The sequence below is a fragment of the Artemia franciscana genome, chromosome 14 (assembly GCF_032884065.1).
Source record: "Artemia franciscana chromosome 14, ASM3288406v1, whole genome shotgun sequence".
NCBI lineage: Eukaryota > Metazoa > Arthropoda > Branchiopoda > Anostraca > Artemiidae > Artemia > Artemia franciscana.
This window is the reverse complement of record NC_088876.1, coordinates 17528003-17541258: the sequence shown is the minus strand read 5'-3', so window position 1 is coordinate 17541258 and position 13256 is coordinate 17528003. Positions and strand designations below refer to the sequence as shown.

At 36.5% G+C, this 13256-nt stretch overlaps 1 protein-coding gene across 4 annotated transcripts in view; it reads left to right on the top strand.

Annotated features, from left to right (window-relative positions):
• The window catches only part of LOC136035413 (uncharacterized), a 38691-nt gene extending 26766 nt beyond the window's left edge, over positions 1 to 11925 (top strand). For all 4 annotated transcript variants that reach the window (XM_065717204.1, XM_065717206.1, XM_065717205.1 and 1 more), the window contains exons 3-4: positions 6005 to 6296; positions 11454 to 11925. In XM_065717204.1, coding sequence (XP_065573276.1) covers positions 6005 to 6296; positions 11454 to 11656 — 495 coding nt within the window. In that variant the 3' untranslated portion in view covers positions 11657 to 11925. The remainder of the gene's footprint in view (positions 1 to 6004; positions 6297 to 11453) is intronic.
• Positions 11926 to 13256: the final 1331 nt, after the last annotated feature.

Genomic DNA, 13256 nt, shown 5'->3' with positions numbered 1-13256 from the left:
TAGTTTCTGTTGAAAAAGCCTATTTTCTTTTTTAATTTGATTTCTGATCGTTTTTCAATTCATGCTGAGGCCGAACCAAAATACGACGTTTGGAACCGGCTCTGTAAATCCCGATTTCTTGCTGTTGTAAATCGATTGGTAGCGTCTTGCTTTTTCACATTTTCTGTCTAAGCTATCAATTTTGGATTGCAACTAAAAGTTTGGCTAAAAATTGAATATTAAGTCAAAATACCCGATGGAATGTAGTTTTGTTGAATCAGGTCCTTAACAATATTTTTTCTGAAAAATCGTGGTAGGACGGAAAGAGTTATTATTGTTCACGTGGATGGAAATTCTGCGTGACTTTTGATCTTCTACGTTGCTGAAACCACTGCATTATCCACTATAGACTGCTCCGATGCTACATACATTGTATACGCCGGATTAAAAACATTGAAACATTATGTATCAATAGGAAAGAGAAATATTACCATTTAAAACCGCTGAAGCAAAAGCTCCTGTTAGTAAACGCCGCTCTACCCCCCTCCCAAGAAATTTCCCGGCGAGGCTTATGATGCCCGCCTCACCTTTTCCATCTTTGTGCTGATGCTGGTTGGCATGTGAGTGTAATAATCTATACTACGTAGAAAAATACTGTCGTAATGGGAGGGGCACTATTACCACCCCCTCTAGACCCAAAGGAAGCGTACATGGAATTCAAACTAAACAAGTCATGAGGTCTGTTATGTGACGAAACTTTAATCATAAAAGTTGATTCCCGAAAATTGTTTGGGTTGCTATTCCAATTGTAGAACGGGTAGTCTGTCATGATGAAGCAAATAATTCAAGAATTGGGAATTTCCAATAGACTAGAACTGGATTTGGCTTTAACAGCATCAGCGAAGAAAAATATTTAGAATAATACATATATCTCTCGGATGAAAGGCGAAAAGTAAAAATATAACCCATGAACGAAATGCAAAAGATAAAAATTGCAAAGCTACTATAAGATGGAAACATCTGTTTAGGCATGTACGTAAGGGGGGGGAAGAAGACTTAGGACCTCTCTCCCCCTGAAATATGGCGATTTACCCGTATATTCCACATTCGCTTGTTTCTACGGTATTTATCCAAAGATGTGCTTCTTCGCCCCAAAACAAAATCCTACGTGTTCATGGTTATAGGCTACACAAGGCCGTATCCAGTGCTGGGATTCCCGGGTTCGACTCCCCCCCTCCTCGAAAATTTAGTCTGGCTCGTAAAAATTTCCAAAAAGGCATATACACAAATTTTGATGTGTTTTTTTAACCTCCCCTCCCAGAACAAAATCTCGGATTTTCCTTGAGCCTACATCTTTCAGGCTTATTTACTAGAATTTTTATTATGCAATCTATTCTATTCAGCCATTTATTGTTAGTAAATGTTTTTTTTACGGTGTCGTAGCAAAAATAATGTGTCATGCACAGCTCCTTACTGAACGAGTAAAAACCTTATTTTTTTGCTAAGAAACGAAAAAATGAGTTCTGTTTTTATGTTTTTGATACTTTCATGCCCGTATTCACAATACGGTGCTTTAGCTTTGGCAGCCGACAGTGAAAGTGGTCATGAACTCAAGTGTTACCCTACAATAATTTTCGGTAAATCCTTTCATTTTCCTATTGTCTATTTAAAACATCATCCTAAAGGCTTAACATCAAGCATGACCAAGATAAACCGATTTTAGATGAAGTTGATCGTACGTTTTTTTTCTTTCAAAATTACTTATAGATAATGTTGACACTTTGGTGATAGTGATATGCGATTCTTCTTTATCATTAGCTTCTTTTATAGTTGCTTGAATTAACCAGGAAGAAGGCTGAAATGCTACAAATATCTCAACAACATTTTTGGATTGTCCCCGAATGTCTCTATCTCCTCTAAGATCAATCGAGCCCCAAGTAGGATGTGAGCCCCACTTTGGAAACCTGAAATTTCGCCAATTGCCGTCATTTCTTTACGATGTGCGTATTTATATCAGTGTGGCTAGATGGTGCACGTTTGCGCCATTTGCGCACTTTTTTGAGGTGGTTGCGGACTGAATTTTTCAAATTGGCGCATTGCGCCGATTTAGCACATGTCAAAAAAATTCGGCACAAATTGGGCGCATTTCGCTTTCACAACAACAATGCCAAAACTCAAAATCTGTAAATTTTAGTCTTTATTGGCAAGTTGCATTGCCAGATTCAGGAATATGTCAATGAACACAGATGGAATTTTCAGAAACCATTAGATATTTTTATATCGTTCCAGATTCCACGATGGAGATGAAAACCAAAAATTTTAAATTATCGAAGCTTGTACTATCGTCAATGTGAAAAACCAAAAAAAAACAAAGTGGGAAAAGCTGAATAAACTAAAAGCATGGCTGAAACCTATTGATAGTGATGCTAATTCTGCATACTGCCCAGTAAATAAATTCCCTTTAATGGCTCACTTGGCTGATCTTAAGTGCCATGCAGAAGGAATGAAGCACAAAACAGAGATGAGAAGAATATTACCACCAGAGAGAACACCTACACTAGAGGGCATCGGAATGTTGTAGTCCTATAGGGTTAACACATATTTGATTCTTAACAAGAAGTTATTTATATTTGCTATTTATATTATCATTATTTTTATCTATATTTGTTATTTATGTTAGATATCAGTCAGCGAAGTTAAAAATGATCAACACTGCTTTTCGGGGACTCATTTAAGTTTTGTGCGCTATTGCATTAGCTTTGATAAATACACTATGTGACTTCCACGAGGAAATAGGGATCGAAGTAAAGAAATGCGTAAGGTTAGGCACTGGTGGAGCGAGTGATATGGTTGGCATTGACAATTCTTTATATCCACGACTCCGTTAAAAAACGGGAAACCCAGATATTGTGCTAATTAATGTATTTGCCATTCTCTTCATCTTTGCACATCAAAAGCTGGATTAGAGCTACCGTCATCAATTGACTAAATGCTTCTGCAAACTTACTCTTCGTATTTCGATTAGCCCAATGTGTGAGCCCACTACTTACCAACAATTTTACGCCTTACTAAATGAGGGAACTAAAGATTAGATCATAGTACAGCGCTCGTCCACTTGCTGGATTTCACGATATCGTGCGGTAGTAAAGGTGCTTGGTTCTTATCTTGAACTATCCTCACATTTTGAGCGAGCAATTATCACTGAGCGATTTCGTTGAGGCCCGAGTCCTCAACGACATATACAAAGAAGCAAATAAACTATGCTTGTTATTTTTGAAGATGATTCTAAGCGAATTTCAGAAAATAAACTGGCTCTTCTAAAAAACTTCGGCTGACCATTTTATTTTCTACAAGAAGTCGAATTTTTTTTATCATCGTCTTGTTGAGACGGATCTTGCATAAAAACTGCGAAGAAGATCAAAGTTTTCTCTCCTCAAATTTGTCTGAATACTGCTGTGAGGTCAAACTTCCAACAGCTGCCACTTTCTCTTCTTAAAAGCGTGACCTTGTGAGCTGGAAAATCGGTGTCGAAACTTGCTTCAGGTGGACTGGGTGGAATTATTCCAAGACGACGTCCAAGTGAACGCAAAATCATTTTTTGTTTGGCGTTAGCAGCTAAAAAGACAAGCTGAATCGTAGGCCTTTCTTCGACATAGCTCAAGCAGCTCTTTCAGTCTTAAGCTTATCAATCAACAATACCTTTGTCGAGAGAGTATTATCTTTTACGAGTGTTGTCCAGCAAAAAATTCGAAACAGGATGCAGCTGAAAATGTTTAATTTTATTGTGACCATCTAACTTTGACAAAATTGCCAGGGAAAGGGCTGCAGGGACCTCGATCCTACATCCGCTATGCTGAATAAATTTGCCAATGACATGTATTATGACATCAAAAAACCAACGGATGAGAATGAAAATGATGACGAAATTCTCAAGGAAATTTGGATGACATGAAAGGAGTGTTTGCTGTTTTCAAGAAGTTAAAGTTATACTTTATTTCTTTGTCACCTAACTTCGATAAAGATCTCGAATACTAGTCGAAGATAAATTTTATATTTGATTAAAAAAATGTAAAAAACTGATCTGAAGTTCATTAAAAGGGAAACACAATTAAAAAAACAACCGGTACTTTTAAAGGCCTTGTCAAGTAGATTTTTGTCTCATATGTATGTCATTGGCTTCTGTTTCGAGACCCTGAAAAAAAAAAAAATCTCAAAACGTTGTTTTTCGCCGGCAATTTTAAAGATAATTGCATTAATAACAGCCAGTCTAATTTCTTATCCTTGACTCGGTTTTTCTTGTCGTTCTAATTTGTATCCTTGAAAACTGAAAAAATTTCGTTCTCGTTATTCAGTTCAAGAATTTGCACCTTCTTGAAGCTTAGAATTGCAATGTCATAAAAACACTGCATAAGGAAGAAGAATTTGATGTCACTTATCTAAATGACATTTTGGAGAGACATTGTGGACTACATTGCATTACTATCGCGCTTCTCTTTTTTTCTTCATCAGTAAATCCCATCCAATAGTTATCTTTGTCAATTGCACCTTCAACTTCCTCGTTTTCATATAATTTAATCTGTAATATACAGAATACTTATTTCTTTTTTAATTCTTTTATCTCAATTTCCATTGTTGATAAGGACGAATTCTGTATATTAGTCAGAAAGTAATGTAAAATACCACCTTAAATATTGGCAAGTATTATTTTGTTAGATCTTTTTTAGTTCTAGCTTTCATTTAATTCTCGTACCAGAGAACTGATAAAAATATGTTTTTTGTTGAACTAAAGACTCAGAACAGAAAATTTTGACCACGAAAGTGCATGTAAGCTGTCGAAAATTACTTTACTGTTTGAGATTTCGGAATCTGGTGTGGGAATCTTTCATTGAAGAATGAATTTTACCAATTCTCAGTTGTAGCTTTCTAAAAGGCAAAATGCACACAGTTTGCGCCCATCTGGTAACATTGTCTCTGACACCCTTGTTTTTGTTTGCACTCATTCATGTGCTATCTAATTTCCCCTAAATTTTGTACTCCACCCAAATATATGTAGCGAAAATGCACCGATGGCACATTTTTACTTCCCTTGCTGCGCTCGTGTCAGACACTTGGCCACACTGATTTTAATAGTTTTTTTTTTCTCCACTTCTACTCTTTGATAATATGTATATAATCCATATATAAATTTGTTTCACTTAATGTATGGTATGGAACAATGTCAAAAGCGCATTAAAATGACCGTGGAAAACAATGACTAGAAGAACTTAATTTGACAGTCTCCGTAATCTTGGCCCTGGTAGGACCTTCCTACGCTCAGTTACTTCCTACGCGTGTGTGATAAACATGTATCGTACGATTCTTTTATCTGGCTTTATCCCAAACTATTACACTTTTGTTTTGTTCAAGATCCTTGCATTGCGAATTCCATTGAAAACATAGTTTCAGCGAACAGATGGCGATCACATTTAGACATCGCTCAAAGAAGGTAGATAAGCTATCTGCAAGGGTAAATGTAAGAAGTATCTACGATCTGTCCGACAACTCCGCCTTGGAACATTGGAGAAAACACATTTTGGAGCACGAAAATAAGAAAATTCGGGCTTAAATACGTGGTTCTTAGTCCCTGGGAAAAACGTTCTGACCCCCTTTCCTGCTACGAGTCTGGACTTCTCCCAGGTGAGTTTCAAAAGACCTTTGATGGGGTGTCATATCATTCCAGTTATTTTGTTTTTTAAGAGGTATAGGGAGGAAGAAAAATAATTGCTTGAAATATACAAGCATTCTTTTTTTGTGCAAGCTCTTCTCGGTGAGAGGAGGGAGGGGGGTGGGTTCAGAGCATTTGATTCTCCCGGAGGACGGGGGTGAGACTAAAAGGTACCATGTTGACCCCTATCCCTCGCTTTATCCAGACCTATCTCTTCTTGTCACACATTTTATTCATTTTTGAGCCTGATTAACCCTATCATGTCCTAAATTACTTTTCAACAAAAATGATGGCTCTCAGCTGATACATGCTTTTTTTTAGGTTGGATTTGATTCAGATTTAGAACGAAATGTCGCTCCTAAGTCTCGCTCTTTTATCCGTAATTTACAAGCTGCGGACCTATATAACCTCTATCAGACTTTGAACAAAATTAAAACTGAGCTTACTTGGGCATCAAGTTCACAAGAAGAGAATTGCATCGAATTTACGAAACCGCAGAAAAGCAAGAGCCTACTTGGTCAGAACCCTGGTCGTCGGCCATCTTCAGGAAGCTTACCCATGTCATCGGCATCAAGTCTCAGCGCTGCCGTTTCTGATACTGAATCTGAAATAGGTACTTTAAATATATAGATTTGACCATAGCGCATCCAATTCGGTCTTAAAAAAAGAAGAAGAAGAAAGAAAAAGAAACAGACTGTCACCTAGCTCTTCCCCTAACTTTCCTCCATTTGAAGGTGCGTAGTTACAATAAGCGACAAGAATGGTACTGAGGGGGTTTATATACGTACTTGTAAAGAGAAGTGGGAGGAATTGAAGAATGTTTCAGAGCGCCCGCAATCCTTTAATGTTTTTCATTTACTTAACTAGAAAAGCCACCTTATTTTCCAACCAACTCCTTGTTTTGTGAAAAGTTATATTCGAAAACTTGTCTGTTACAGCTAAACTGCGTCACATGCGGAGTGATAGTTCCAGCGCGAATAGTGTCAAAATAATACTTTTATAGGGATAAGACCTTCACTATGAGCTTTTGTATCAGCTGAACCAAAGTCTTGTTTCTAATATATAAAACTCAGGACTGAGGAGATCTAATTTAATTCAGACGCTTCTCAATTCTTGATCTTATGAAAGTCTCTTCAGCGATCTTTGGTGTTCTATTGCAACCTAATATCCAACATCACTTAGTTAAACAATTATCATTATGATAAGTTATTTTATTACTCCTGAAATTTGGCCAGTGCATCGGATTTTCCAAAGCACAAAGTACTTCCTATTTATAAAAAAATCTCATTCTTGGTTTTCGGTATCTGCTGCCATCTATAGTTGCTAAACTCACTTTTTTGCCTTACTTATAAATAGATTTAATTAAAGTTTGCCTTCAATCTATAGGTTCTTCCCCTTTATTTAAGAATCGGATTCATGATTTTTGGTATCCTATTTATAACTATTTAACCCCTGTGTCTCAAAAATTCTTTTACTATGATATCAGTATCTGATGCCCTATTGTTTTTCAGGCCTTTTTTCACCATCTTTAAACCTTCCTTATTATGTAAATTTTCCTAAAATTCCAGATTATCAAACATTATCTCATTGTTTTCTATACTACTCACTACACCTTTATCATAGTTTATTCTATTTTTTTTACCCTATTCCTAATTTTCCTGAGGTAAATCGAGATCGATGACTTCCTCTCGAGTGCTCAACATGCCAGTACAGTATTGTACTATTGTGCTGCCTGGCTTCGTCTTTCTGATCCCCTGCTTTTTATCACATCCTCTATTTCACATATTCTTAAATATATGCTTAGTACCTTGTGTTCTTCCCTTACTTTTGTCTTATTCTTGTAAGATTTATCCCTGAAATCTTCTTATATACAAAACTCCTTTCTTTTCTATCAAGCTTATATCGTTTTTGCTAATATTTTCTAGCTGTTTTTTTTTCTAGCTTTCCTCTCCATTCTAATTTGCAAACTACTTTCCCAAAATTTCCCCATCCATCTTCTATACTATCGAATTCTAAGTTCTCCAATTTCAGTTTCAAGTACTCTTGGATTTTTCCTTTCAAATTTTACTCATGCAGTCCATCCTCGTCATAGCTATGTGATCACAGTAATCCTTTCCAAAGGTCAGCCTTGAATTAACTGGATACGACATGACTAGACTAGACAACATCCACGCAGTGCATAATGCGTTCCTAAAAGGACTACAGGAACTCGGGGAGGAATGTTGTAATATGATAATTGCTGTTTACCATTTACTCAGCGGATGGTCTGCTCGTTTTGACGATTTTAGCCAGTGTCAGCTAAAAGTTAAGGCTCCGCGACATAAGTTCGTAAAGTACGTTCACACTTGGTGGCTTACCATAGGAGAATCTGCAAACCGATTGATCGAGCAATGGCCTGTTCAGACTGAATTTTTTCTGGAATTATAGTCAAAGTAAAAGAGCTTTAAGCATTTATTTCAGATCCGAAGTATCTGAAAATTGTCAGTTGGCTAAGAAAGTCAACAATGAAAGCTAAAATCGAGTTTGTTGTGAGTTCAGCAAGTACCTTTACTGTATTCACCGGAGTTTATCAACGACAAGAGCCGCTGATTCATGTGCTGAATTTTGAGTTTTGTCGCTTATACACAGTTCTTCTTGGACAGATTGTTTTTGCCGATGATGTCAACTACCACCTTGCCGTGGGGGTTGAAAGCGTACACAGTGCTGCAGCAGCATATCTAGAGCAACCTTTGTCTAATGAGTGGATCCTGGCAGCTCTTGCTTTTTCAAAAGCGATTCAGAAAGATGGGAAACTTTTTTCCCTAGGAGTTAGAAAGCACGTCAAAGCTGCTGTACAGCATTTGTTGGCAAAATACCCTGAGAACAACGAGTTTATCTGAAGCTTTAGGTTCTTCAGGCTTCCTAAGCCAGATTCTCAGTCGAAGGGTTGCAGTGATGTTTTCTACTTCGCAAGAAAATATCAGATGAGACGAACATAGATAAAGTCCAGGGAGGATGGTTATTATTGCAGTTAGACCCTATGTTACCACCCACGAACAGTAATGAATTGATTGGCAAAAGATGAATAGATTTGTAAAAGATCCTAGAACTGAAGACACCAGGTGATGATTTGAAAAATCAGGTCTTGGGTCGAGTAGTTAGAGCAGCTCTTTTGCTCTACCATGGAAGCACAGGAGCGGAGCGAGGATTTTCTCGTTCAGCTCAGTTGATGACTAGCATACAAGCCCGTATAGAGGAGCAGACCCTAAACGCTAAAGCTTGTGCTGCTGATGCAACGCGCAACTATGAGAGCACTCCCGAGATTGTGCCGATCATAAAGAAGCTGCTGTGTTTGGTAGATCAGCTAGAGCTAGCTATAAACTTTACCTTATTAGCTGAAAACAGGGTGAATTGGAAAAAGAGAAGCTTGAAGCTAAAAAGAAAGATGCTCAATTGGCAGTCCAGGACTGTGGAAATACTTGTTTTGAAGGGGAAATCAGAACTGATCGATCACCTATCAAAAAAGTAGAAGAAGTTATGACGCTAATTATGGTAAGCGTAATTCTACCAGTGATTTGTTACACTTACTCATGGACGCCACTCGTACGGTTTATTCCTGTTCGGAAACATTCAAAAGTTCTGCTTTACTAAGGTTGTTTATTCTTTGTACCTTAATCGAAGTTGTGCTTTCATTAAAGTTCTCTTTCTGTATGACCAAATAAATTAATCGAAGATAAAATATGACTTCCATCCTTATTTTCCATAACCTCATGGGCTTTCAGAGGGCGATGATGATCATAAGGCAGTAACTTGGACTTGTGTAGTTCATCAGCCTGCGCTCGGACTGCCTCTTGGTTGTCACTTTTTGTCACTTTCTCGGGAGCATCGTTGCGGCCGACCCCTGCTAAAGTAATTTCTAACAAAACTAAATTTCAAATATCCCTGATGTTCCTCGAATATCTTTTTTATAAATGTTCTCTTCTTTTGGTTGAACAAATATATGTAAAGTCTTCACCAAACTTCTAAGATCACAAGAATTCAACCCGCCGGCCCATACTGTTGCTAAAATCGGCTAACGGCTTAAGACGCATTTTATTTCAAAACTTTTATTTCACTACTCTTAAGGGAAAGGATTCAATCGTGAAGTAATTGGAAGCAGTAGTCACTGTAGCGTAGACAGTGTTCGCCTTACTATGTAGATTAATTACTGACTATTTAAGTTCTAATGTTGTTTTCTACTTTTACATAACTTTTTTTTATATATTTGATTTCCATTCATTTTCACTATTATATTCATTTTAATCCACTCTTAGTTTTTAGGCCAAAGTTTAACTTTTGCATTTACGATGCTTCAAACCTGAAAAAAGCCCCTGAAAAAAAACTGTCCTTAATAATTTTTTAAAAGGGGCCATAAATGGCAACATAATCACTTTCGCCCCGTTCTGCATCCTCACTGTCCTGACATCATCTGATCAACCAGCCTCCTTTTCTTTGATGTATGATAATGAACCATGAGGAAACTTAGAGTCGCTGTTCTTTTGAGAAAACCCAAAAGCCATATTCAAACAACTGAATGGGGTAGCTGATCCAGTGACAGCCCCTTAGATTAGTGCCATTCTTTCAGCCTCAGCTCGCTACGTTTGTATTTTTACAGGAGGATTCAGTTGAAAAATATTACTCCTGGCGAATCCCCCGTATCATATAGTGCCGAGACCCTCTGGGCCAGGAAAAAAAATAGCAATCAAACAGGATCTTATTAAAATAAACATATTTACACAAAAGCCGCCTAATATTATAATGCAATTATAATGTTCTACTTCACTATAAAAATATTTTATAACAATTAGGGAGTAAAATATCATTTTACAGCCTAACCACATGCATAGTTTAAATATATTCCTCCCGCTGAAGAGATATTAAAAGCTAAATCCTCTCTAGATACTGACAGGAAGAACCGCGCACAAGAATTTGGCCCTTCCACAAGTTTCCGGAACCCCTTCCACAAAGAAAGCAACTCTACTGACTTACCCAACTTCATTAGGCTTGTGTTTAATAATGCAATAGCGTATAATCGTTCCTCCATTTTATGTGGACTGTGTAACTTAATGTTTAGGGGCAAATGTGATCTCTAAAGCTAGGACGATATTCATATAGCTTTACAGAAGTACAAAGCCAATTAGCTATCTCCTAATTTTCTGCCAAAATCGGGTCAAATTAGCATGCTAGACTTAAAATCCTTCGTGCGTAAGGACAGGCGTTTGAATCCTAGTGTCGTTGGTTATTTAGTTTGGAACGGAGGTCAGTGGCGTGATTCCTTATGCTTAGCGAGAGTCGAACCAGCTCTAAATGGATACACTGAGAAATCTGGGGAATGTAAAGAGGAAGGGTGTGCGAAAGCAAAGGATGACTGCCCCCCCATTGGACTTCCTGGCTGAGGGACCATGAAACGGAGATCAGCGCCGCCAGTAGGAACTGTTAAAGTTCAGTGCCTTACTCTTTACCTTCATCTTTAGTTTTCATCGTGATGCCATTAAAGGTAGAATAACAGTGGAGCATGCATATATATATATATATATATATATATATATATATATATATATATATATATATATATATATATATATATATATATATATATATATATATATATATATATATAATGAAACATATAATCAAAACACTGCACATCATGTACGATCGCTATATGACATCGTAGTTTAAAATCCAAATGAATAAATGATAGTTGTTGATGACATTAGCGTGAAGAATTTATTATACTTTTTTTTTCCAGGAACGGACCAAGATACAGAAGACTCTGGTGTTGAAACAGAGAGAGATATAACATTTGATGAAAGTGAGGAAGACTGTGTCCAAAAAGTAGCTCACCAGTTTAGAAAACATCTGTTAGGACTTCATAAGAGTTTAGAGCATCTTACAGACACTGCAAATTATCTGACTAAGAGGTATCATACTGAAATTGGGACAAGTGAATAATTATAGGGATGTTGCAGAACAATTGTGATATAAAGTGCTGTCTGCTCAGCACAATTTTAACAGCCTTTATGCAAGTTTATGTGATGAATCACCGGTTTGTTTTATACTCGCCACAGACGCTCAGTAACTGTTTGAAATTTGAAAATCCTGTGCTTTTTTTCTGATAATTCCTGATGTTGAAAAAAGGGTTCTTCGATTTATTTCCACCTCTAGGCCACCAACGCAACATTTTTTCGATCGACTGATCATGGAACGACAAAAAAACAAAACAAATATCATACAAATCAATTAGTGAGAGAAGAACGATGAAAAATGTAAACATAGAAGAATTGTATTTTTATTTTATTTTCCCGTCAAATCCTCGAACTTGCTTTCAGCTTTGAATGGCTTGCAATTGAATAATTTACTTTACTTATCATTCTGAAGGAATTTCAAGTATAATTTCTTTGACCTTGAAATAAAAATAACCCTATGAAATGAAAGATTCAAGGAAAATCTAACTAGGTAGAAAAAAGTGCTAAAGTTAATACAGGAAAAGAACCCAATTAGGTGATAAAGTTACCAAAATTGCAGCTAAATAACTAGAGATGGAAATGCTGCCTGCTGCTTTTTGCTTAGGAACAAAAATCAAAGTAATTCAATAAATCACAGCTTTATGGACCTTTCTATAGACTTTCAATGGTCGAAGAACAATTATTTAGGCATATTGTAAAGTTGTGACGCAACTGAAATTTGTTTACTCCGTTAGGACAGAGGAAGTGAGGGCTCAATACTGATGAATCTTTCGTAAGAACGTTGCTAAAACTTCCCTGCTTCTTCGTTTTTGTAAGGAATTTTATTTTTTAGCATAATAGATCCATTTTCGACATATATATATATAAAGATTCATGTATTCAATGAGGAAATGGCTAAATTTCATGTCATTTCTTATGAAAAGGATTGAGAAACTACCCATCTGAATTTTGAATATTCAGTTTTATAGGTGATTAGCGGGCTGAAATCCTGTCAAATCTTGAATTGTTGAGCTGGGAATGTGTTAGTCAGCGCCATATTTATTGTTTATTGGATAGGGCTTGAAAAACCGATGTTCGTATAACGTCCAATTGTAGTTATATTTCTTTTAAGTTATACCTTTATGTTTATTTACTTTTTTAAAAATGTATGTGCTATCTAAATTAAAGTTTCGCATAAAAAAAATTGCAACTTTTTTACACGAGAAGGTCTATATTAATATTGGATCATTTAAAGACATTTCAATTTACATTTTAACACTGTATATGTTACCGTGAATGTCCAAAATTAGTGAATGTCGACATTCATCGGTAAATGTCGGAAATACTTTTTTTCTCCTTAGATTTAGTCAGAGTTGCCAGTTAACTTCTTCAGTTTTATGCAAGGTTTGACGGTAACAAGTTAGGTCAGTTTAGGTTGGGTTTTTAATCCATTTCTGTGATTTAAACCGTAATTTGACTTGATCTAATTTTTAAGTTTTACTATCAAAGATTGTATCAGACTGAAAAAGCTGATTTGCAAAACTAATTTAATCTAAGCAGAGAAAAAGGAATCTCGGACATTCACCAGTGAATGCCAATATTAGCCA